The sequence below is a fragment of the Castanea sativa genome, chromosome 9, assembly GCF_040712315.1.
Source record: "Castanea sativa cultivar Marrone di Chiusa Pesio chromosome 9, ASM4071231v1".
NCBI lineage: Eukaryota > Viridiplantae > Streptophyta > Magnoliopsida > Fagales > Fagaceae > Castanea > Castanea sativa.
Genome location: NC_134021.1, coordinates 5,273,538 through 5,300,341, shown reverse-complemented (window position 1 = coordinate 5,300,341; position 26,804 = coordinate 5,273,538). Strand labels below are relative to the sequence as shown.

The 26,804-nt window shown below is 35.9% G+C and overlaps 3 protein-coding genes across 6 annotated transcripts; 1 reads left to right on the top strand and 2 right to left on the bottom strand.

Annotated features, from left to right (window-relative positions):
• Positions 1–1,276: 1,276 nt before the first annotated feature.
• On the bottom strand, positions 1,277–6,471 carry LOC142610623 (serine/threonine-protein kinase PCRK1-like). Its single transcript, XM_075782486.1, has 5 exons — positions 6,206–6,471; positions 5,008–5,421; positions 4,095–4,355; positions 3,670–3,792; positions 1,277–2,303 (listed from the first exon to the last, which is right to left on the bottom strand). The coding sequence occupies exons 2-5, from the start codon at positions 5,386–5,388 to the stop codon at positions 1,788–1,790; spliced, it is 1,281 nt and encodes a 426-aa protein (XP_075638601.1). The 5' UTR covers positions 5,389–5,421; positions 6,206–6,471; the 3' UTR covers positions 1,277–1,787.
• A 2,362-nt stretch (positions 6,472–8,833) lies between these two features.
• On the top strand, positions 8,834–20,552 carry LOC142611165 (putative white-brown complex homolog protein 30). Its single transcript, XM_075783215.1, has 14 exons — positions 8,834–9,397; positions 9,511–9,587; positions 10,502–10,777; positions 10,867–10,930; positions 11,035–11,181; positions 11,632–11,666; positions 12,343–12,416; positions 12,662–13,590; positions 16,191–16,487; positions 17,068–17,535; positions 17,940–18,088; positions 18,523–18,812; positions 18,920–19,053; positions 20,120–20,552. Exons 1-14 carry the CDS (start codon positions 9,159–9,161, stop codon positions 20,274–20,276), a joined length of 3,336 nt encoding a protein of 1,111 aa, XP_075639330.1. The 5' UTR covers positions 8,834–9,158; the 3' UTR covers positions 20,277–20,552.
• Positions 20,553–21,401: 849 nt separating this feature from the next.
• On the bottom strand, positions 21,402–25,840 carry LOC142611446 (uncharacterized). Of its 4 annotated transcripts, none has more exons than XM_075783565.1 (3): positions 23,083–25,840; positions 22,469–22,558; positions 21,402–21,934 (listed from the first exon to the last, which is right to left on the bottom strand). In XM_075783565.1, exon 1 carries the CDS (start codon positions 25,754–25,756, stop codon positions 23,906–23,908), a length of 1,851 nt encoding a protein of 616 aa, XP_075639680.1. In that variant the 5' UTR covers positions 25,757–25,840; the 3' UTR covers positions 21,402–21,934; positions 22,469–22,558; positions 23,083–23,905. The 4 variants fall into 4 exon arrangements, with proteins under 4 accessions (XP_075639680.1, XP_075639679.1, XP_075639681.1 ...); XM_075783564.1 differs by having other exon boundaries at positions 22,469–23,586; positions 23,661–25,840; XM_075783566.1 differs by having other exon boundaries at positions 23,661–25,840.
• Positions 25,841–26,804: the final 964 nt, after the last annotated feature.

The following is a 26,804-nucleotide window of genomic DNA, read 5'->3' as shown; positions in this document are numbered from 1 at the left end:
TCACTGTGTCTGTGTGAGAGAGAGTTATTGATTTTGCAGTCTGTTAAAAAAATATTTTTATAAGAACTTGAGTCTTCACTAGAAGAAACATATGTTCAAAGCAAAAATGCCCTATGTGCATGAAATTATATGTCTGTACTATACTACTTGTGTTTTTTGATTTTTAAATCATCTTTTTGATGTTTTTGTCTGGTTGATTAGTTGTCTGTCCTATACATGTCTTTCATTTATTTTTTCTTTTATTCTTTGCGATTCACTAAGTGATTTAGTTTTGTTGATTCACTTAATTTTTATTTGGAATATGTTCACATATCTTCTGAATTGTAAGATTTTCATAATTAATACTACTTCAAGCCTAGTAATATTTATGTGGATGTAGGACTTGTTTAAACCTTTCAAATTCTGATGTAACTGTACTGCATTCCTGTCCCTGCCTTGTATTATAGCAATTTGTATTTTAGGTAACTTGGCCTTGTAACATATTTCCTTTTAATAAAGAATTTATTTTGCCAGTCTGCTGTGGTAATTTGGGAGAAGTAGAGAACTTTTGACAGAAACAAAACTGTAGAGAATCCTAAATTCTAATTGAAATGTCATAATCACTTTAAATATTTGTTGTTTTTGTTACACTGTTCCCAACCTTTCTTTTGACATAGGAGATGCCTTAAGTTGTGTTTATCATGTCAGTGTGCCGTGTGTCTCATGTTTGATGATGATGATATCTATTCCAATTCGGCACCAGACATCTACATTTTATATCTGAGTACTTATTCATCGTGACAGACATATATAAAAAGTTCAGCACTACTTTCTGACTGTTATTTAGTATACCCTGAGGATTCATTCATGTTCCTTCTGAGTTCTGAATGAGTCCCAAGTCATTTTTCTTGCATTGCCAATGAAAAGTTCCATGTATCTGTCTGAGGTTACAAACTATGGCCAGTGTTTGCCTCTTACATGAACATACTACAGTGTTGACATTTAAATTATTGAAAAGGCTAGTAGGAAGGAAAGATTCAAATTGGTTTAACTATCCTTGCTGTTAAGAATTATTTCCAGCTAACCATTTTATTTCTCAACCCTCTCCAAAAGTTCCACAATCAACTTCACTCTTTATGCCTTTATAATTCATACAGATCGAATATCACTTTACATTTCAATGCCAACGCAACAAATGCAATTCACAACACTTGTATTTATCATCCATTCATTTTCTTGTCAATGTATCTGGTGAAAGCTATGTAAATAGATATCATTAGGCAAATATACAGGAAGGTTCAAAATTAAAGAAAACAATGTTTCCAATACATTACATGTTCCAAATGATACATGATTCCAATACATTACATGTTTCAAATGATACAGAACTTGATTAAACTGTTTATACTAATTTAGTAATAGATCTCAATCTCCCCTTTAGGGATCTCCTAGTACCAAAAAGAACTAGCCTAATCCTCTTTTGCCCAACAAAATGCAACTCAAGTTACCTTAGACGCTTATTGGTGTTTTATACTATCCTGATTAAGTAACTACCTTTGGCAAATCTGAAGTTCGCTACTACACAACTCTATACATCCGTGTTAAAAAATGGGAGGTACATGATACAACAACAACAAGTCTTAATCCCAAATTAGGGTTGGCTATAGATCCTCACAGATACAGAGGGACATGCTAACGAGTTATTATTTGTGTGTATTGATGATGAATCCTCAGGCCCCGAAGTTCATTCAAGTTATCTAACCACCTAAAAACAACTTGGCCAGCCAGTTTGCACAAAACCACTGTCATTAGCATGACCTCAAAAGCTTTGGAGTCCACATACGAACAAACCAACCACTTTCTCCAGATCTAGAATCTACAACCCTTTTCTTATTCTTGGCTTCAGTGTCCACAGAAGTTTCCCCCAGTGCAAAACTCTTCAAGGGTAATTGAGGACTACCAGTCTCTGTTGATGCCTCTGTAATCTGAATCACCATTTCTAACACCTCACTCATCTTTGGGCGATTTTTTGGATTTCTGACCAAGCACCTGTTGGCTGCAATTGCCAGCTTTTGTGCTGCCTTTACGGGATAATTCCCTTCAAGCCTTGGGTCCATTATTTGAGGGAATTTTTTTCCATCTGACAGAAATGGCTTTACCCATTCCAGGAGCTTCTGCTCGCTCTTGGGACGGTTTCGGTCTAAAGGGCGCCTACCTGTGATGAGTTCATAAAGGAATACCCCGTAGCTCCATACATCACTTTTGGATGTGAGACGTCCAGTTTGAACATATTCAGGAGCTGCATATCCCCTTGTTCCTACAACCTGATGGAATTAACCAGTTTTGAATGCTAATAGATAATTCGTAAAAGATAGAAAGCTCGAACAGCATAAATTATATGGTTTAAATTAATTATGTTCAATTTCTCATATTGTCTTGGAAGACAGAAAGCGCGTGTGTTGATTTTATTAAAAAAAAAAAGAAGTTGGGTCAGATCATTTTCTTAACATAGCCATTGAAGGCAAATCCATCCTCCACATTGGACTAGTTGCATCAAATACAGCCCTAAGCACAAGAAACAGTACAAGAATTGGAAAGGTATAATAAATTTCACGTCCGCTTGTTAAAACGAGTACCAAAATAAAATGAGGCATGCATGTGCATTTATGCTTGTGCATAATTTTAGTGATACCACAAGCATAAATGAATTCATTGTCCATCTGTAACAAAAGACTAATCCAATATTGATGGGATATCCAAATAGCTAGTAAAATTTTGATCTCCCAAATTGTTACATGATTTTCATTACAAGTAATTTTTCATGACCACTTATTGGGATACAACTAAACCTGTTCAGCAAGGAAGTTTGTTTGAGGAATCAGATCTGGGTTGAGGTCCCCTATCTCTAACATGGGTCTCTCAAAAATTTACATGCTAAATGATTAGGATGATCAGATGCTTGTGCAATTTCAAGGCATAGTGCGAAAGCAAAAGCAAATCCAAGAATGGAATATTATTAGGTTAAAATACTGTTTTTGTCCCTAGAGTTTGCATGAATTATTATTATTATTATTTTTTTTTGTTCATAAAATTTAAAATAAGTTCTTTTTTCATCCCAAAACTATTGAAAATGTTATACTTTTTGTCCTCAAACTTTCAAAAGATTGGTTTTGTATTTGAACTATTGAAAAAGTTTCTTATTGCTTCCCTAAACTTTAAAAAGATCTTTCATACCATTCGTGTGACCAATAATTTCATGCCATTTGTTCAACTCATGTGTGTCATTCTTTCTTCTTTTTAAAAAAGCAATGGTCCATATCAACTTCATATTCTCTAAATAATAAAAATAGTGCAACTTACTAGACATGTAGGATAAAAATGAACAAAATGGTCAAAAGGACAGTACATGTAACATTTCAATAGTTTCGGATGAAAAACAAACTTTATGCAAAATTTAGGGAGGGAAACAATACTTCTGCCATATATTATCATTAGCAAGTAAGTAAAACAACACAAAGTTAACAGCAATTGGAAAAATCTTTTGGAAGATTTATGAGGTAAACAACATGAAGTTGTAGCATTGCAGGTCCCACTCTCAGGTGAGTTCTTCATTACATACTAGTAAATGTATCTTCAAGTTGGTATGCAGTCAAGGAATAAAGATTAAGTAATCAGATTGTATGATCATACCGCTGTTGAGACATGGGTTAATCCTTCTGGAGGGCCCAACCTAGCCAATCCAAAATCTGATAGCTTTGCATTCCATTGCTCATCCAGAAGGATGTTGGAAGATTTGAAATCCCTGAAGATGATCTACAACAAAATTATTTGATAATGTCAGTAGCATGTCAAATAGAATGCTAGAATTAGTTTGCTCTCTTTAGTTTTTCTTATAAAAAATAAAAATAAAGAATTAGCAACTCTAGAAATTGTTCATAAGAAACATAATCTAGCTAGAACCCCCACCATTTTTTCTTCAACATGGGAATCAAATAAACAAAGGAAACTTTCAGCTTAAATGCAACCACAAATACCTAGGAGATATCCGTGCATTAGAATGAACACACTAACAAACCTTATATATCATAAAATGGAAAATAAATTTTGGCATATACCTGAAAATCCATTTCTTCATGTAGGTATGTTAAGCCTCGAGCAGCATCTTGGGCTACCTTCAATCTCATGGCCCATGGAAGAGGTATCTCTGCCCGAGTGGATAGATGGTGCTCAACACTTCTGTTAGGCATATATTCATATATCAGAAGCCGCTGGATTCCTCTTTCATCATCCTCAGCGCAGTAACCCACAAGTTTGACAAGGTTAGGATGCTCAACCACCCCAAGAACATTAACTTCTGTCACCCATTCCTTGTGCCCCTACCAAAGAGAGGATGTCCACCAGAATATTGGTTAGGCAGAAAATCTTGGTAATAAATGTAAATTTTTTTTTATTAGAATTAGATTCAGTAATTTGCAGTGCCACTATCATGGAAGAAGAAAATGTTTGTGAAGGATGGCAAGAAAGACAGATTGTGCCAACAGTCACTGCTGAAAAACAGAAGAGTAATGTAGTGGCCTGGTATGAGTGTGTCATCACCAAATGGACATTTTTTGAAAGATTAGGATCTTTGGGTCAAATTTTATGAGTTTCCAGGGTATGGCCAGTGCCACAGGCTGCCATGCCATTCCCCAGGAATGCACACAATATCTAGAAAGAGATTATTTATTTTAGCTGAAAACTACTTGCTGGTGAACACATTGTTATGCAACTAAATCTCAAAATTCCAGAAAACAATGTACATTGCCTCAATGATTAGCCTTATGACTAATTGTTGAATTTCTTCCTGAATGCAGCAACAAATACATACAACTAAAAAAATTAACTGATGTTTAACACTTGAAAACACACTACAGAAATTTTCATTATGATACTACTAGATATGAATCACATATAAATTGCAAAAAAGTTATCAATGACAAATGGATTAAAGGAAATTTCTAAAATGAAATCATGGGGAATAAGCCTTACCTGCATCCCCCTTTTACCAAGTTGTTTCACTGCAACTTCAATTTTTGTTGATGGATCTTCTGCATCCTTGATTACCCCCTTATAAACACACCCAAAACCACCTTCTCCAATCATAACAGAGCGACTGAAATTTCTAGTGACTGATTTAAGCTCGGACATTGTAAACACTCTAAGGTTGCTGGATCTCTGAGAAAAACTAGGAAATGAGGTTCTCCGTAAGGACTCTACGGTATTGTCTGAGACATTATGAGAATTCAGTTCAGACTCAGATCTCCTCACTTCACCCTCATTTAAAGTGGAATTGGTGGGCAGAACTGACACTGTCTTTGTGCTCTTTGGTTCATCCTTCTTCTCTCCGTTGGAGAATGAGAAACACTTCATAGCTTCTAACAATAAAACTAATGATATCCTTCACTGCAGAACCAGAAGCAGAAGAGGTAAGTAGCCAAATCAACTTGAAAATCATGGAAAGTGAGTCATGAATTGGACATTAGATGCTCCATAAATTTAAATTTCACTCTCTAATCATGCAGGGTTCACACACACACACACACACAGAATGAATTGAAATTAAAGAAAGTTCAAAGAGGATTAAATTAATAAAGATTTCCCATTTTCCTTCTCAACTCCAAGGCCACAAAACAAGTTGTAATATAATTATTCAAATCACTAAACTTTTACTCATTAAATTAGACCAAAATCAGAATCTATTTTCCCCCAAAAACAAAATATTAAAGAAAATACTTGAGTAACCAGCTTAACAAAGAACAACTTTGAATCAATTGTTTTTTTGCTTAAATTCACTTATCTTAAAAACCCTCACCAACCAAATTTCCAAAAAGCCAATGAAAATAAAATCAAGAAACCATATTCGACAGTTGTTCCTATATCCATTGCAACCCGAAACCATCGTAACTCAAAATCTCACTTTCTTTGCGAAAACCAAAGCTACCAACAAAGCCCACCTATCCCTTTGTTTTTGGCAGGAGACATATTACAAAGACATAATAAACTCCAAGCCTTTTTTTTTATTAAAGAATTGTGTCCTCTCAAACCCATGAGAACAACAAAAATCCAAATTAAAGTTCATCTCAATTTCATTTTTTTTCTCTTTTCTGGCAGTTGATATCAGACAAAAAAATAACTAAAAAGTAAAAAGTTGGTATATAAACAAAGTAGAAATTATGAAAGAACTAACCTTTTTATTATGCAATCCACAGTTAGATCCCTCAAACGCCAATCTCCTCCTCTAAACTTTTAACAGATTCCCATTTCTTTTGGCAAATCTAATAGAATCCCATGCAGTCCACTGTCCCCAGAAGACCTCAAAAGGCAAAATTCAAGAAGGGGTATTCAATGAATTTAATGCAAGTCGTCACACGGCAGCTGAATTTGAATTCAAGCTTACAATATTTTTGCTACACGTATCATTAAAAACATCAAATAGTTAGACAGGAGTGAATCAAATCTAGAGTGAATATACGTCTTTGAATATGAAAACCAGTCTCCAATAAGACCAGCTTGCAAAGAAATGACAAAGAGTTAAAAAGTCTTTGTCTGAGCAATATTTTGAAGTCAAGGTGGTCTTTGAAGGACTTTTGGAACCTTTAAACAAGCTTATCTATATCTAAAGGTCTTATACAGTTACAGTTTTACTGGGTTTAAAGTTTTAACAGTCAGAGTCCGTTTGGATAGAACTTATTGCTGAAAACTGAAAACTGAAAATTGAAAATACTGTACAAAAATAATTTTTTAATGTGTAAAAATTACTGTTCATCCCAAAAAGTACTGTTCATTGGCCTAAAATCACTGTTCATGGCCAATGAACAGTGACACATGCGCGTGGAAAAAAAAAAAAAAAAAAAACTTGCCAGACGTGGACGCAGCCTCCTATCCAAACGCATTCTTAGGCTGAGTTTGGATACGGATGAAAAATGACAGCGTCTGCGTTCAGCGTTTTTTTTTTTTTTTTTTTTTTTTCTGCTGATGCACGGGTCAGGGGGACAGCGGGTACTGTTCATGCACTGTGCATGAACAGTAGCCCGCTTTTGCTGACTTTTCAGCACATGTGTGGGTCCCGTGTACTGTTCACGGGACCCACAAACTTTACTTTTCAAATTTTTTTAAATTAAAAATGGGACCCATGGCACGATTCACACATTTAAAAATTATTTTGGTACAGTATTTTCAGTTTTCAGCAATAAGCTGTATCCAAACGGAGCCTTAGGCTGAGTTTGGATACGGATGAAAAATGACAGCGTCTGCGTTCAGCGTTTTTTTTTTTTTTTTTTTTTTTTTTCTTCTGCTGATGCACGGGTCAGGGGGACAGCGGGTACTGTTCATGCACTGTGCATGAACAGTAGCCCGCTTTTGCTGACTTTTCAGCACATGTGTGGGTCCCGTGTACTGTTCACAGGACCCACAAACTTTACTTTTCAAATTTTTTTAAATTAAAAATGGGACCCACAGCACGATTCACACATTTAAAAATTATTTTGGTACAGTGTTTTCAGTTTTCAATTTTCAGCAATAAGCTGTATCCAAACGGAGCCTTAATGTGCGAATGATACAGTTTTTTCAGTAAAAAGCTACAAACGAGTAACTGTATTGTCTCTCACGAGCAAAGAGACGCACACACCAAAACAACAACAGCAATAACAAATTATTGTAGACCCTTTCAACTTCATAATTATAAGTGTTTGTGGAGTGCAGGAGATAAGGCGAATCGAATTCAAGGTTCCGAGAGAGATTCACACACATGCATTCTTAAATTACTTTTAAGGTAAAATTTTATTTTGTATAAAAAAAATAATAATAACAACAACAAAACATAAAAAAACAGACACGTTACCAAGGCTGGGTTAAGCCCATTACCCTCCAACTTTCCAAGTGGCCATAGCTCATTAACAAGCGAAAACCCATAAGTTAATGGCCCAAACAAATGCAAATGTATCTCTAGGCCCCATCTTGGTCCAGGTTCAGATGGGCCTAGAGATATTTGAAACAGGTCAAGTCAGGTTAGTTGGGTCGAAAACAGGTTCAAGTAAAAAATTGGCCATTTTTTACGAGTGAGTTGGGTTAATCCGATTACAAGTCAACTCATTTTTTTTCACATGTTAAATGAAAAAAAATTACTAAATAACAAAAATACCAAAATACTCAAAAAATAAGTTAAATAATACATAATTTAAAGTTCACTAATGATATAATTACCATAAAATTTAGGTGATTTTTCATCCAAAAAAATGACATAGTATTGGTTTTTTTTCTTAAATTAAAAAAATTCATAAAATTAAGAAATATATATATTGTAAAAAGAACAGCAAGTGTCCATACTTTGCTGGCATTCTTGCACAACAGCGATTCATTCCTTCAACTCTCTTCTTCTTAGATATAGACTTCATTTTGTTTAGAAACATTGAAAGAGGTTGAGATTGTGTCCAGACTCCAGAGCATTAAAGCACTAAACACTTTAAAATGTGGACATATGTCTATATCTTAACGTGTTCGGTATACTAATGTACTGGACACAAACCGCGTCCAAGAGATATAAATATAAGTTAGTTTTTTTTGTTTTTTAATATTTTATAATAACGAAAATAAATTTAAGTAGGTAAAGAGCCAATATTTAAAAATAATAGTAATATTAATATTTTCCCTCCATTAATAAGAGCCAATTGTTTGTGTCTGCGTGTGATTGTTTCTCCCAAAAAAAAAAAAAAAAAAAAAAAAAAAGTCTGCTCCATTTCTATCCCTTCAATTTAGCCACCCATTCCTCCCCGCCATTTCTTCATCTCCAAATCTGGACCCTCCAAAGCTCACAACGCCTTTAACCAACATTTCCTAGTTACGTTCAACCTCCATTGTTGTTCTGCAACAAGATTTCTCTAACGTTCAAACGGCATTTTTCCAAAGCACCCATTATCACTCAACTCTTTGTTCTACAAAAAACTCAATTGGCAAAAAAAAAAAAAAACAAAAACTTTGTTTTGAAAGTAGCACAATGAAGGACTAATACTACCCATGAAGCCATGGTTAATCACTATATATGAATTATCCAAAATATAATCTTTACCATTCAAGAGTTTGGTTTTTGATTGTGATCACTTGGACGGTTTTCCTAGAGATTGTGATTTGGAGAGGTTCAAGTGATGGGAATGAGTGTTTTCAGGGCTAATGCCAATTGGGTTGCCCATGTTTTGTTGTTTCTCATTGTATTTGTGGGTCTAGTGCCTTGTATTCATTGTGTGGATGGAGATGATTACAGTAAGACCGGTGACCCAGCTCTGCTTCCCGCTGTTACACAGGTTATCTATGGTCGCCTTTCCAATCTCACTAACATTTTGACCCAGGACATTGTTAACAATTTGGGATTTTGCATTAAGGATGTGTGAGTAATCTGATTTTTTTTGTTTATTTATTTATTTTAATTAAAAAAAATAGTGGTTTGATGCTTTATTCCACTTGTTTTGTCCTGACCCACGATTCTTTTTTACTTTTTAGGAATACTGATTGGAATGGTGCATTCAATTATGCTGGGAAGTTGGATTTCTTGACTAATTGTATTAAGAAGACAAAAGGTATGATTCTCTGGGCAATTGCAAATGGATTTGCTGTATTTGCAGAAATGTTGTACCCATGTACAATGATGCTTTAGAACTTTTTGTTAGGACTTGTAGATTCATGACATCTCTATATAGCAAACAAGGAGCATTCTTGTTTTGCTAGAAACAAACAAGGGGCATTGAAAATGAAACAAAAGGAACAAATTTTCAGTTTATAAGAGACATAAGAATCTTATAGTAATAATATAACTTGTGAGAGGGAGGGTTGTTCATTACATCCCCAAAGCTATGAAAATTACTTTTCATTTGGTGCATATCGTGCATTTGGATTAACTTTTTGCTCAAAGCTTATTTAATTATTTGTTGAAAGTTTGCAAAAGTATAATTGTACCTAGAAAAAATGAGGCATTGAAGAACTATATATAAGTAAATGAGCTAATAAACTAACAGATAATAGCTAATCCAAATGCGTCAGAATGGCTGGACCACCCTCATCTAGGGTGCAGAATGTTAAGATCTATCTAGTATCAAGATAGAACTAGGAACTAAAGGGCTACGTAAAGTTTGTAGGCCAAGTAATCTGATCCTATATATTAACACCTCAACTTTCATTTCTTGTGGATTCCTTCCCTTCAAAGGAATACCCTTGCCTATGTCCTAATGATGGATGTTTATAAATTATAGATTGACCCAAAAGCTTAAATTGTTAAGAAATGGTAAATTGACACGTGAAATTTTTAATAGTAAATCCCAACACATGAGAATTTTAACTTTTTAAATAAGAGGTACAGTGGAGATGAGATTCAAACTCAGGAGCACCTACTCTAATACCATGATAAATTATTAATTGTCTCAAAAGTTTAAGGTGTTAGGAAATGATGACTTTAATCACTTGACCATTATTCTGACAAATGTGAGCTACTTAACAGGAGATGTCACGCAGAGACTATGTACAGCAGCAGAAATAAAATTCTACTTCAGTAGTTTATTTGAGAGGGGGGCAGCAGATGACAATTACTTAAAACCTAACAAGAACTGCAATTTGACTTCATGGGCTTCTGGATGTGAGCCAGGTTGGGGTTGTAGTGTTGGCCAAGACCAGAAAGTTGATCTCAAAACTGCAAATAATATGCCTTATAGAACTCATGACTGTCAACCTTGTTGTGAGGGCTTCTTCTGTCCTCAGGGTATTACTTGCATGATACGTAAGTATGTGATAAATTGATAGAACATAACTCATTGTTGGTGTTGAACTGTATCTAACAGCTTTTTTTTCTTTTTTCTTGTAAATAAGCTTGCCCATTAGGTTCTTACTGTCCGCTTGCAAAATTTAATAAAACGACTGGAATCTGTGACCCGTAAGTTTTTTAATCTAATCTTGACTTTCTTTATCTCCTATTCCAGAGGTTTCTTATGGTTTTTTACCATGCATTAATATTCATTAGTTGAGACAAATTTGCAGATACAGTTACCAAATGCCTCCTGGAAAACCCAATCATACTTGTGGGGGTGCTGACATTTGGGCTGATGTTCAAGGTAGCAGTGAAATTTTCTGTTCGCCAGGATCTTACTGTCCAACTACCACAGAAAAAGTTCCTTGCAGGAGCGGGTAGTGCTTTTATCTCAGAACTCACAAAACCCATCTCATTTTTAGTATAGCGCTTGATATAAATCAGTACAATATATTAACCATTTCTTTACTTATCAAAATTAAATAAATAAATCAGTACAAGCAATTTTTTTCCCCAGTATAATATCTTTTGGCATGACTTGATAATATAGAATTTCCTCCAACCCACCATGTGGCAATTTGAATGATAATCCATTTGTGCTTTTAGACTCATAAATATGATATCAAATGCTAATCACACAACCATGTGACTGGTTTAATTGACTTAATAGATTATGTGATGAAAGTACACATGGATAGTCATCTAAATGGCTAGCTAATGGATAGGAAGAGATTCCTCCAAACTGGCTTTGTCCCTTAATAATATAGTGCAATTTGCCAGTTCTCTGTATCTGTTTGTACTAATATGATTTTCTCATGCAATTTCAGACATTACTGCAGGATGGGCGCCACCGCTGAAAAACGTAAGTTTTTGAATCTTTATGGTTTGTGCCATGTAACATGGCACTAATCTTAATTCTTCACTTGTGCACAAAATTTATTGGTCTTGTTGTTGTATGTAATCTATGTGCAAACGAACTATCTTGGAGCTACCTTTTTCTCAGCACATCTGTCTCATTGATTGTTATGATTGCTTTAGATGCAGAATTTGGGAAATGAAGATTTTTAAGCCTAACCCATGTCAATGGGTGTTAAAGGAGAACAAATTCATTTCTGAATGTCCTTCCTAGTATACTTGGTGAATTTCATACCTGTCTGGGGGAGAAATGTGTCAAACAATCAGAAAGTGTCAGATTGTCACATCTCATATGGAGGAACTGGGCTCTTAAATACAGAAGATCTCATGACTAAATATATGAATTTGTATACTTACAGATAAAGACATCAAGTTGTATATTTATCTCTTTACTTGGATTATGTTATTTATTCTGATAATATGTAGTGTGGCTAGAGGAAGTTTGGATATAACCCAGGGTGTATTGTGATAAAATCAGTTTGATGCACCATATTGTCTGTCTGTAGCCTTTTTTACTACTTGTTTACATGGATAATTAGTTTACTTGGATAATTAGTTTACTCGGTAAATTTACTCCATATCTTCAGTTTGAATGATTTTGGTTCTTGTTAACCCTTTTGCAGGGTGCTTCAAGTTGACTACCTGTAATCCAAAAACGGCAAACCAAAATATTCATTTTTATGGGGTTATGCTTTTTGTAAGTAATTGCCCATCTTGTCTTAGATAAAAGGTTGACCATTAATTTTCTAGATGGTTCAGTGTGACTTGTTGTTTCTTGAAACAAGAATACATACATACTAATTTGGAGAACAATATTTACAATCTCCTGAGTTTTCATTCAGCATTTCTAAAAGGCAAACATTTATCTGATCTGCTTGTCGAACATTATTACTACTGTGGGTTCAGCATTTTGAATTTGATGTGGTTAACTTGCCTATGCAGACTGCTCTTTGCACTCTGCTGATCATCATATACAACTGTTCTGATCATGTTCTCACTCTTCGGGAAAAAAGAGAGGCTAAATCTAGGGAAGCTGCGGCCAGGCATGCACGAGAAACTGCACAGGCACGAGAAAGGTGGAAATCTGCAAAAGATGTTGCCAAGAAGCGTGCAGTGGGGTTGCAGAATCAGTTATCCCGCACATTTTCTCGTAAAAAGTCTGCAAGACAGTCGGGGGAGCTGAAGGTTTTAAGTCATGCCAAACCTGAAACAGATGCTGCTCTTTTGCCACCTTTGCCTTCAAGTTCTTTAAGCACATCTGGGCAATCATCCGCAGCTTCCAAAGCAAAGAAAAAGGAACAGAGTAATCTCACAAAAATGTTGCATTCCCTTGACGAAAATCCAGATAGTCATGAGGGCTTTAATCTGGAAATTGGGGACAAAAATATTAAAAAGAACATGCCAAAAGGTAAACAAATTCATACTCATAGCCAAATATTTAAGTATGCATATGGTCAACTGGAGAAGGAGAAAGCTATGCAACAGCAAAACAAGGACTTAACATTCTCAGGAGTAATTTCAATGGCTACCGGTAGTGAAACCAGAATTAGGCCTATGATTGAGGTGGCTTTTAAAGATCTAACTCTTACTTTAAAAGGGAAAAAAAAACATTTGCTTAGGTGTGTCTCTGGGAAATTCATGCCTGGTCGAGTTTCAGCTGTCATGGGTCCTTCAGGGGCTGGAAAAACGACATTTCTTTCTTCTTTGGCTGGAAAAGTGACTGGATGCACGATGACAGGTTTAATTATCATAAATGGAAAAGTTGAATCCATGCAATCATATAAGAAAATTATTGGTTTTGTACCGCAAGATGATATTGTGCATGGGAACTTGACAGTGGAGGAGAATCTCCGATTTAGTGCAAGGTGCAGGTATGCAATTATTTGCCATGCAATCTATCTGCAATATTTGTTACTATTCTTGAATTCATATGTGGAATTCTTTTATTGCTCATTATCAATAATGGTAGCAACTATTTGCCATGGAAATTTATAACTCATTTATCACTATCAATGGTCTCAGAGATTATTACATGTCAGGATATATCATTATATGTCAGAGATTATCACTTGCCAAAATTTTCTTCACTTTTTAACCCAAACTTAAAAACCTGATGGTATTAATTGTACTCCTTTCAATTTGACACACATGGTTTTGCCAAAAGATTGATTCCATTTCCTTCAGCAACGACTGCAATCACCTTACTTTTCACAAGATAGAGACTATTTTAATCAAACTTGGATTATTGCTGATTGGCCCAACCCCACAACTTAACTCAATTATGAGTCTATCAAGTGTGTGTTTGGCATCAGCTTAAGTTTTAAAAAACTGTTCATAAACAAAAAATACTAAAAGCTAAACAAAAAGGCTGGACACAAACGGACTGCAAATATGCATCCCCCCTTGATGGATTTATCATGTTTTGGAAATTGATGTTATAGGGGGCATCTTTCTCCATGTTTGTGGGCTGTAGCTTGGTTAATGCTCCCTGCACCATGTGGGCTTTCAAGGAAAAAAAAAAAATTTCTTCTTCTAGTAATGCTGATATGAACTCCGATACCTAGTTACACACCACGGACAACTTTTTTTTTTAGATGAATGAGCAGTTTGTTTCAAAAGAATTAAAAGTCCTATACAACAAAGCACCTAAACCAAAGAGCTGGAAATAATCAGCTCTATTACAGCCTACCCCAGATCAGTAAGAAACACTGAAACAAACAGGGGATCCACCTAAAGGAGTGTCCCTCAGAACAGAATGAGAAACACCCCAAAAGCAACAAATGGCTCTGTTAATAACAGAGTTACAAAACCCTTTTTGAGATTCTAATCTGCACTTTACTTCACATTTGATCATCTTCAATATACCTTTCTCGGAGTTAATCCTTGATGAATCACTGCATTATGCTGCTGCCATATGTAGTAAATACTTGACCATAGAGCTAGTTGACAAACCACAGCCTCTCCCCAACTTATGACTTCATTCCAGTGGAATTTTGGGCGTCTCACAAGGCACCAGTTTGAAAAAGGGCACTGGAAAAACAGGTGATCTTTGTCTTCTCTTCTACTCCTACGTAAAGCACATTGTGGATCAACATTGAGTCCCCACAGAAATTTGTCCTTTGTTGCTAGTCTATTCTGAATAGCCAGCCAACCTATAAAAGTATGCTTAGGGATATGCCTAGGAAACCAAACTAGTTTCCAACAGCTCACTTCTTGAATTTTGCTTCTGATGTGATTCCAAGTTTCTGCACAAGAGTTATGCCCAGATTTGGACAGAATCGAAACTGGCTTGTCTTCCTCTCCCAATATCCCCAAACCAGGCTTGCTTTGTAGGTTCACTAAATTTTCTGATCTTGCAGGTTTCCAAATCCAGTCCTTTCCCTATAAGACACTTGACATCTTGACATTGAAGTTACTAGTTGCATCATATATATGTCCATATTTTTTATATAGAATACCATCTGGATGCCACCAATCATGCCAAAGAAATATTTTTTTACCTGAACCTACTTCAAATTTAATGAAGGTTCTAGCCTCTTCTCAAATTTTTAGAAATTTCCTCTCTAACTACATTGATAACTAGCCTCTTCTTGAAGTTTTTTGAATTTTCCTCTTAACTCCATAAATAACTTCTTTATCCTAACATAATTTAGGGCGACTTGAACTCTTGAACTTAGGATTAATCTCACTCAGGAAGTGCCATCCCCCACCCTCCTACTAGCTGGGGTGCCATTAGACCAACTGGTAAATGTATCAGAAGTATTACACTATTCAATTTCAGTAATTAGAGCCTTAAACTTGAAAACTATATTAGTAGAAGATATGACATAACTGAAAGAAGTAAGCCTACAAGAGCCTTGTAGGTCAACCGGTTGGCACCTCTTGGTGTTTCCAAGACATCTAGGGTACAAATCCCTCTTACTCCGTTGTAATTATCAAATTATAAAAAAAGAAAAAAGAAAAAAAGAACACCAAAAGCCTTGTACCTCAATTGCTTGGAACCGCTTGGTGTTTCCAAGACATCCAGAGTTCAAATCCCCTCTTCCCATTTGTAACTATTGAATTATCAAGAAAAAAAAAAAGTAAGCCTTCAAATTTTCAATATCTAGAGTTTCATACTTTATTTAAAATCTCTGACAAGACACAATGTAGAGCACATGATGTGTCTCAAACAAATATGCCTGCATAATTTCAACAGTGAGAGCCTTATACTTTTGTGGAGATCCTAGTTATTATATTTTTATTACCATATGTTTCACTTTACAATCCATGTTGTCAATTAATTGATCCGTCATGCTGAACCAAACATATTCTTTTCTAATGCCTGTTTTTGATTAAATATCGTTTTTCTTGCCACTGATTCTTCACTCTACAATTTGACTTCCAAATTAAATTGATTGATATCTGGAGTTTATTTAGTTCCACTCTCATTGTTCTTTCATTTCTATTTCCGGACTCCTTGATACTGTAGACTATCTGCTGACTTGCCCAAACCCGATAAGGTTCTAGTTGTTGAAAGAGTCATTGAGTGCTTGGGACTTCAGGCAGTGAGGGATTCTCTAGTTGGAACAGTGGAGAAGCGAGGAATCTCTGGAGGGCAGAGGAAACGTGTAAATGTGGGGCTAGAGATGGTCATGGAACCTTCATTGTTGATCTTGGATGAGCCAACAACTGGTCTGGATAGTTCATCTTCTCAGTTACTTCTTAGAGCACTTCGACGTGAAGCTCTTGAAGGGGTAAACATCTGCATGGTTCTTCACCAACCAAGGTGTGCTCTTTTTTTCTCTAATTGTTTTTTTTTTGTGGTCTACATAAATGGCCAACGAATAATTGCTCTTTTAAAACTAAAACAATGGCGTGTTTGTCCTTTTTCTTTTTGTCTTGCTAGTCTTTCAGTGTTTATGCATAACTTGTCACAAATTGCAATCAAAGAATTTTACTGAAAGCTTTATATATACATCCGAGTTCTCTATTTTACTATTTCACACAACAACAAAAAAAGGCATAGGTTTTAATGGTGAGCTACTGGCGAAAAGGATCACAACAAGATGTTCATTAGGTCTCTATATTTTGGTTACTGTCCATGGTAGTGAAGTTTTATTGTCCATGTTAGTATAGTATTTCCAATCAATTAACTATGGAAATAAATTCAATGAATTTTTGGACTTCATGTAGGATTTCTGTTAAGTAATTTATAATTGGGTCATTCAACCATGTTATCAGCGTTGTTTTCTCTTCCTCTTAATAGATTTATGAAGTAATAGAGTCACATATTTATTTTTCTTTTTCATGACTAGTTCAGTAAAAATTTGAGGTTGATTCTTTTCCCCCCCTCTTCTCCCATACAGTTATTCTTTATTCAAGATGTTTGATGATATAATACTTTTAGCCAAAGGTGGTCTTACTGCATATCATGGACCTGTAAAGAAAGTTGAAGAATACTTTGCTGGCCTTGGGATTACTGTACCAGAGCGTGTTAATCCTCCAGATCACTTCATTGACATTTTGGAAGGTATAGTGAAACCAAGCTCTAGTGTGACTCCTGAACAGCTTCCTGTCAGATGGATGCTTCACAATGGGTACGCAGTACCCCCAGATATGCTGCAACTTGTTGATGAACTTGCAGCACCCTCAACTAGCTCAAATCCTGGTGATGGAGCTACCGAACAATCTTTTGCCGGGGATTTCTGGGAGGATATGAAGTCTACTGTTGAGCTGAAACGAGATCATATACAGCATAACTTCTTAAGGTCCAAGGACTTATCCAACCGACAAACTCCTGGTGTAGCCCGGCAATACAGATACTTCCTTGGGAGGTATAATCCACCATTCTTTTCTGATTTGGATAACTAAAGCAACCAAAATTTTTCTACTTTCTGAAACTGGTTAGATACAAATGAACCAATAGAGATTCCTATTCCACACAAGCCAATCAGCTTTGCTTGTATCTATAGCAATAGTAATTTGGAAAGATAGACAAGAGGTTAACTACGTATCTATGTGCAGCTTTCTCCTGGAAGGTACAGTTTTGATTGGTCATCCTCAAAAAATTTAGCATTGAATTTGAAATTGATCTGCTATTTTAGCTGTTCAGTTTTAAAGATATAACTCACAATTTCTATTTATACAAGGGAGTTGGTTATCCTTCTTTGACAGTTTGACTTCCATCAACTATCAAGCTTGCTACACAGATTTCTTAACATATGGTCAAATGTTTCAGGGTTGGTAAGCAGCGACTACGAGAAGCTAGATTAGAAGTAGTTGATTACCTGATTTTATTACTTGCTGGAGCCTGTTTGGGAACTCTTGCTAAAGTGAGCGATGAAACATTTGGGTCCCTCGGCTATTCTTACACTGTCATTGCTGTTTGTAAGTTTGAAAATGCAAACTTGCTAGCTATTTCATGTTGATGTTCCATAGAAAATGAGATTTAATTGGTGTTACTTCCAACACCTTTGCTGAATTACATCATGCTAGTATCACTTGAAACCACATGTACTGCATTACAGGAGAGTCAAACCTGAGAGGCTGAGACACCTGGTTTTAATCCAGTGCCTTAGCCAACTATCCTACTGGCACTGGTTTACTTTGTCTCTTCTAAATCTTAACCATTTCAAATGAAAATTTATCATCCCCACTCCCCTCCCTTTTAAATATAAGTAGCAATCTGTTATCTCCCTTATGAAGTACATATATCTAGCAAAAAATTAGAATGTACAAATTAATTATGTTGTCCTAACTCATAAAGTAGATTTTTTTCCTGCGTCCTCTCTTATGGTATATCTTCAATTGTCCAATTTCAGCACTGCTAAGCAAGATCTCCGCATTGAGAACATTTTCTCTGGACAAATTACATTACTGGAGAGAGAGTGCATCTGGGATGAGCAGTCTGGCCTATTTTCTGTCCAAAGACACAGTTGATCATTTCAGTACAGTCATCAAGCCGTTGGTTTATCTGTCCATGTTCTATTTCTTCAACAATCCAAGATCATCCTTTGCGGATAATTACATTGTTTTGCTCTGCCTAGTTTACTGTGTAACAGGCATCGCTTATATACTTGCCATCTACTTTGAACCTAGTCCTGCCCAACTGGTATTTACTGGAAGATGACATTGATCAACTCATTGTGTATAATATGTAATTTTTCTCTCTGTCTGTCTCTTTTCTAATGAGTGGTCTAATTCATTTTCCCTTTGCAGTGGTCGGTGCTTCTTCCTGTTGTTTTAACTCTTATTGCAGCCCAGGATACAGACAGTGTTTTTGTCAAGCATTTAGGCAATTTGTGCTACACAAAGTGGGCTTTAGAAGCTCTTGTAATTGCAAATGCTGAAAGGTTTGTTGTGACTATGTTCCTCCTCCCCTCCCCCCTCCTCCTTCATGTAATGGATTCACAGTCACTCAGATATGAACTTGGCAACCTAGTGCATGCACAGACAATCATGCAAAACTGGATATTGTTACCGGGAATTCGGCCCAAATTTGCTTAAAACCTCATTGCATCATTTTATATGGAATAATGGCATCAGTGAATATATTATTTGGGATGCAATGCTCAGAATTGCATTTTAGACATATGAGGAAACTGAGTGGTAATGAGTTCTTTCTATGTGGTTCCTTTGTGCCATCTTCTGTTGACTTCTTAAGGCTGCATTTTGGTTAACAAAAAAGTGGTTCCTGGCATTTTCCAGGTTTATGCACGTTGCCTTTTAAATACCTAATAGAAGAAACTAGTTTTACCATCCAAGAAAACCTCTCATAGATACTGTAAAATGCTAATTTCCTGAAAATGTGGAATATGCAGTACCTATCTATTGAACATGTAAGAGTTACTTCAATAGTAGCTACTCAGATATAGAGAGTTTATTAGTGACTATAGGTTTGCTTACAAAATTGTTTGCTCTAAATTACCAAGAGAATGCTACAACTTGCTGCCTATTAATTAATGGAACTATGCCTGGAGATTCAATAGAGATTCAGTGGCAAGACAAGAAATATATCAGAAATTTTAACTGAATGATCTGAATATCATTGTATTTCAGTGGCGTTGACACAGAAGTGACGATTCATACTTAGACATGATGTAAGTCTTTTGGATTTGATTAGGTTGTTTTAGGTATCATTGAAGCTCAGCAGTGTTCTCAAAGAAATTAGACCACTCTCACTCAGAACTTGTGTTTGGGCTATATCTTTCTGTCATTGAACTCCTCTGTACAGTTTCATATCTATGCATGTGAGCTATAAGTTGCTTCTACATCATACTCTTTTGACTCATATAAGATCTTGATGTAACTTGGGGAAACATTGCTTCATGGTAATTATTTTAAGATTGTACATCTCTAATCAACTGCATTACGTAGCCAGTTTTGCCATGTAACAGTTTTATCTGCTGTGTTCCTCAGGTACTCTGGAGTGTGGCTAATTACTCGATGCAGTTCATTAATGCAAAGTGGCTATAATCTCCATGATTGGAATCGTTGTTTAATTTACCTCATTATTACTGGAATCATTAGCCGTGTTGCGGCATTCTTTTGTATGGTAACCTTTCAGAAGAAGTAATTTTGGACATGCTCTTTTTACTGCTGTCCTAGTGTACAAATTTTAGAAGTCAATTTTGGTACCCTTATATCATAGAGGCTCAAAGTGGGATCCAAAACTGTCAGTGATGAAAGAAAATTCTCTTTAGGAATAGGAATTGATGGCTAACAATTAAGCAGAATCATGTAAATCAAGTCTCATGACCCAGTTTAGGATTTTTAGGATTTATGGTCATTTCCTTTTGTACTTTAGTATGTTTATTTGTCGATAATTAGAAAACTGACACGTTTATTTGTAGGTAATTAAAAATGATGTTTATTTGAGACTCTATTTAATCTCTACTCCCTGACTCACTCTCTCTCTAGGGCATGACAGGATGGCACATAAAGCAATTAAACGCTACTTTTTGTATCTTGTTTGGGTTCTCTCTCTCTCTCTCTCTCTCAACTTTAAAATTTAGTTTTTCATTTCTAAAGTCTAAGCCATTGAAAATGTTACATTTTAACTCAGTTTTTTTATTTGGATAATTTCATAGTGGGTGGAAAGGAGATTTAAATCCTAGGCGTTCTCAATGAAAATGCTAAGAAGTGCCAATTGAATTACAAAATTTTTGGTAAAAATTTTATTTCTCCTACTATTAAAAATTTTTTGTCCCTATTTTCACCCTTAAACTACTAAAAAAATCTCTTAAAAAGGTTTAGAGAAAAAATGCAAAATGTATAAAGTTTAAGGATGAAAAAAGAGAAATTCCTACAAATTTTATGGACAAAAACAATATTTTAACCAAATATATGAATCTCATTCTAATTGCGTCTCTCCATTTAGATGGGGGTGGACTTATAATAATTGATTTCTTTTGGTTTATCAAGGAAGAGATCAACAGAAATCATCTGGTAAATAAAAGAGTAATGATAGTCACTCCATATTACACACTCATTGTTCATACACGCTGCCACATTGACTGAAATCGTGTTTTAATTGAGATTGTTTTTAAAACATAATCTCAAAAGAAAATGTGTACGGAGTATACAATAACAAGTGCATAATAAGATTTTCCGTAAATAAAAATAGTTCTCGGTTGAATCAATTCAAGGAACCGGCCTATGGGCTTCAACAAGTTAAGAGAGGTACTCAACACAAGGTACATGCACAAATACTGTCACTATTCAAAAACATCAGTTGGTTTACGTGATTTTCCGACTGCTGTAATAAGATGTTCAAGGCATTCAAATGGTCCAAACACGACGTAAACCATACCAAAAAAAATAATGAGAGAAACAAACCAACAGAGATATCCCTTATCATCACAAGAACCTAGCCAATCACTGAAACTAAACTCCTTACAAAATACAATGTCCCATCCCCCATACAATGTGACAGCATTGCAGAGAAATCCCAATCACATAGATTTTAATGGAGGGATTCCAACTCTAACATATATATGTAATGTTGTACACCAGAGAATGTCATCTCACCCTCCACTGTATGAAGAATAAACCATCGAAACAAAAATTATGTCAACCGCAAAAATGTCATGCATCAACACACAAGATGGCTAGCAAGACTTATATTAGATCACCAATATTGCTCGGCACTTCATCAACATGAGTATTGTAGTACTGCTCTATGTCTTGTACGATTCTGATTTCATCAGCTTTGGCCAAGTTTTCTGCAACAACCTGCAAACATCAAAAAGTCAGTTTCAACGACAATGCCCAGATCAACTACAAGATAGAGAGAGACAGATGAGGAATACAATAACATTAGCTAGCAGACTAGTTAGCATGAAATGAATAAGGGTGACAAACATGGAAAAAAGAGAATTTGAGACAATCAAAATGCAAAAATATTTCCACAGCGCAAAATATTGATTCTAAATTGCAAAATCAAGCAAAACGTAATTTGCACTAACAGGTTAAGTGGCATCCAGTAACAGTTAATTGAACTTGTAAGTTTACCAGTAGTTTCAATTTTTCCATTCACAAGGAATATATATTTTTACTGTTTGTTTAATTTTGTAGTCAGAACAAAATGTTGTTTATCTTTTCAAATTTGCACATTAGAAGCAATATGATGTGCTTTGAATATCTTTCAAGCAGAGGAAAAAAAAAATTGACAGTCAACTCCTTGCACAGAAGAAGGCCAAGCAGTGTCAATTTCTGAATTCATCCATAAAATTGACACATATATAACATAATAAAATAAATATTTACCTTTCTTCCTTGAGGACCAGAACGACCAATCCGGCAAATGTAAAGCTCAGGATTGTTTGGAAGGTCATAATTGATCACCAGGAGAGGAACCTGGCAAGAGAAAAATGAAGATAACATGAATGGAGAAGTATAAACACCACAAGTCGTTCTTCCACATAAAATTACATGGCCACAAATACAAATATAATATACAAGTGAATATATATTATGGTTATGGAAGCCCAAATGCACAAGATGTGATCATTCTTGTGTAGAACAGAAAACTTAATGAATAAAATGACAACAAAGAATTATAATCTTTGCCTATGGAGGACAAAACTCAGAATATACAATTTATGGACCTTGCTTAGAAGATCATTTCCCAAAACCCTCCATATATATATATATATATATATATATATATATATTACATTCAAATACAAACACACATCAACACATGACTACATGAAACACACCTAACTATTGTAAGTTACACTTACACACACCACCAATGGGTTTTAAACCCACAACCTTACCCTCACTCAGGTTTGTATGAGGAGGAAGTGTTATTTGAGTCAAGGCTCTTTGTTACTGATAGTGTTTTAGCAATGGCAACTTAAGGTTTTCTCATTTACCATTACAAATTTTAGCTTGTTGCAGAATAGTAATCCATCGCCAAGAGCTTTGTAGCTCAACTAGTAGACTAGTACCACATGATATTTCAAATTCTCCTCCCCTTCAGTAACTAATTATTTAAAAGAACATATAGTGCCTGCTGCTGCAGAACAAGTTCAGTTTATCAAGTTCAAGGTCTAGCTTTTGATCCTTGGGCCAGTTCCAACTCCTCCTCAAGGTCTTCCTGTTAAGATAATACATTCAACCAACTACAAGAGGAATACCCAAGAATCAGAATATGAAGTGATGCGAGAATAGTTCATAATCCTGAAGATGAAATTATATCAGGAGAAACAAGTCCCCAAAGCTAATTAATGTAAAATATAACAGAGAGGACTAGAAATTCTAATATCTGCAAGAGATGCAACTTTTGCACACTTGAGGATCCATAGCTGACCCCAAAAACTTTTGGGACTTAGGTTTTGTTGTTGTATGTTGTTGCAAGAGATGAAACTTTTGCACACCTGAACTCAAATTTAAGAATTTATGAGTATCATAACAAAATATAACTGATTGATAGAAAAGAAATACTGCATACCCTTTTGCTCTGGTACACTCCCATTGGTGAGAATAATGTGGGACTGAAACTTCTTCCTTTCAAAGAGAGCTCCTATCTAAGCCCATAAATATTTTCTACTAAAGAAGCAAAACAAACTAAATATGTGTTGCTAACTCATATTAGCTCTCTTCTCTCTCTTTTTAGTGCCCAGCAGAAATGTGAAACTGAATTCTTTTTGTGGTCTAGAATCCTTTAAACGGTTATTGGTGATGAACCCTCCAAATCTAAGGCCTGGCAGTATGAAGGCTGCTCACAAGTGAAGAATATACTCTATCATCAGGTGTAAGGCCCAACTTCATCATCTCATCATAAAATCTAAAAGCTTCATCTGATCTCCCCTCCTTAGATAAGCCTGAGATCACTGCTGTGTAAGTGACTACAGTCCGAACTAAACCCTTCCAAGACATTTCATCAAACAGTTTTAGTGCCTTATCTACCTTCCCATGAACACTTTCCCCATGTATAAGAGATGTGTATGTATATGCGTCCAGCATTATACCCTTATCTTCCATCTCATCTTTTAGCCAATGAGCTTCTTTCATCTTTCCTTTCTTGATATACCCATCAATCAAAGCATTGTATGTAACTGTATTTGGTTTCACTCCCTTCTTTTCCATCTCACTGAACACCCTCTTTGCCTCTACAAAGTTTCCTTCTTTGCAATATATGTCAATCAAGGTAGTCAAAGTCACTGTATTTGGAGCCACACCCCTTTCTACCATTGTGAATAACAATGTTTTTGCTTCCTCATGCCGATTCAATTTACACAACCCTCCAGCAATTATGTTATAAGTAAATGCATCAGCCTCAAGTCCTTTATTTTCCATGACACCCTTCAATCTTAGAGCTTCATTTATCATCCCCCTTTTGCAATACCCATCCATCAATGTATTAAATACCACTTGATTCAGGTCAAGTCCTTTGCTTTGCATCTCATTTACCAAGATTTCCGCCGCTTCCATCTGCCCCGCCTTGCATGAACCATTAATTAGAGCGCCATAAGTATGCACATTAGGAACAAGGTCTCTCTCAGTTAATTCATCAAACAACACAAATGCCCTTTTCATATTTCCTAATCTACAATTCCAACTGATAATTGAAGTATAAACATGAACATCTGCTTTTATCCCTTTCTTACACATTTCCTCAAACAACCTCTCCGCCTCTTCAATCTTGCCACAACTCGCATACCATTCAATCAAAATTGTATAAGTTACTACATTGTAAGCCACTTGATCCCTCTCCATCATGCTCAACATCTCATTCACACCCCCAAAATCCTTTCTTTCAACATATGCATTCATAAATGTGTTGTAAGTGATCACATTGGGCTTAATCCCTCTACCAACAATTTCAGCCATCAACTCCCTACCCCTTTCAACCTCTCCTCTCCTGCACAACCCATCAATCACACTAGTCATTGCATAAACTGTAATCTCAACACCCGACTCAACCATTCGACGAAAGAACTCGAAACACAACTCCACCCTATCACACCTCTTCAAGGCAAGCAAAAGCACAAAGCAAGACCTTTCCTCAATCTCAAACCCATTCTTCTCCATATAATCAAACACCCCAATAGCCTCTTCAAACATTCTATTATCTGAGTAAACCCTCATTAGCATATCACACAGTTTCCCAACAAATTTAGGCTCACTAAACCCATCCTCCTCAATCAACGAAACAATAATTGAAACCGGGCACCGGAGATTATCATCAGCCACAATACAATTTAATATATTCTTCATTTCAGCAAACTTTCGAGCCCCATATAACCTCCAAACAAGAGTTACATGGGCTCGAAGATCGGGTTTTTGTGGAGTCAAAGATTGATTTTTTTGCAAAAATTTGAAGAAACTCAAGCAAGAAGGAGGTGGGACATGTGGGTTTGAGAGAACAAGGTGGATTATGTGGGAATTGAGATTGGAGAGCAGGGATGGTGTGGCTTGAAGGGGTTTAAGGCCCGAGCTCACAAGGGTTTTAGCTAGCTTTTCAGCAATTTCATGGTTCGATATCAAAGTGGGGTTTGAGGGGATGACTTTGTTTAAGGTTTTCAAGAGCTTTGCGGTCGACATTTTTTATGACAGAAATGGAAGAAAGCTACAACTGAACTGGTTGGACCCCCAGCTCAAGTCGATGACAATAGTAAATTCTTGATCCTAAATGAACTACCTTAGAATGAATTAGATAATATTCCTCGAACAGTACATAGGATCCATTAGGCTTATTGATGAAAACCGAAATTTGAATCCGGAAGTATTGAAACAAAATAATTTTTAAATATATAAATAATATTATTGAACTTATCTTTAAAATTGATTTTATTGAATTTTGTGTTTGTAAGTCTCATGAACAATGTATGAGACCTACAAAATTAAAATTCAGACGCGCAACACCAAGCATAAAAGGCTATCCAAATTCACAAGTAGAATCCAGAAGGAATATAGAAAACAAGTGCAGTGAAATAGAAAAAATAAAAATAAATAAATAGTTTACTCTTTAACGTTGTGTTTAGATACCGCTTATTTTATTAAAACTAAAAAATTATTGCTAAAAGTACCTGTGGGGGGTAAAAAGATCCTGATGGGAACATGGGCCTTTTGGGCCGTGTTAAGGAGGGCCGACCTGACCCTGGGTTTGGAAATTGTTAATACTATGGGTCGGCCCATGCGCCGAGGGTCCGAGGACCAAGCCGAGGGTGAACTTACCCTCGGACTGACACCAGAGAACCCGGGACTTCATGGTACAGGTTAGGGAATGACTCGGTCAAGACCAATGGTTAAAAGGGGTGAACCCTTGAATGCCCCAGAAGCACCAGTGTTGAAGAAATGTCAAAGACAAAGGCTGCTACCTCCACATTAAAGACCCTGCACCTACCACCCTGGCCGCATTAATAGGGAGGTGACACTTAAACAGTGGAAGGGAAACTTCTAGTTACTGTTCAAAGGCACTAAGAAAAGAAATATCTATACTAAGGGAGGAGTTGGGGGCAACACGTGTATAAAGTATTAAGAAGAAGAGTATTTAAAGAGGGACCTAGAACAGAAATGGGGACGGAACTTTTTGTAACCTAAAAAGAAAAAAGACAAAGAGAGAGATAATATAAGAACAGCTCTCGGCTTA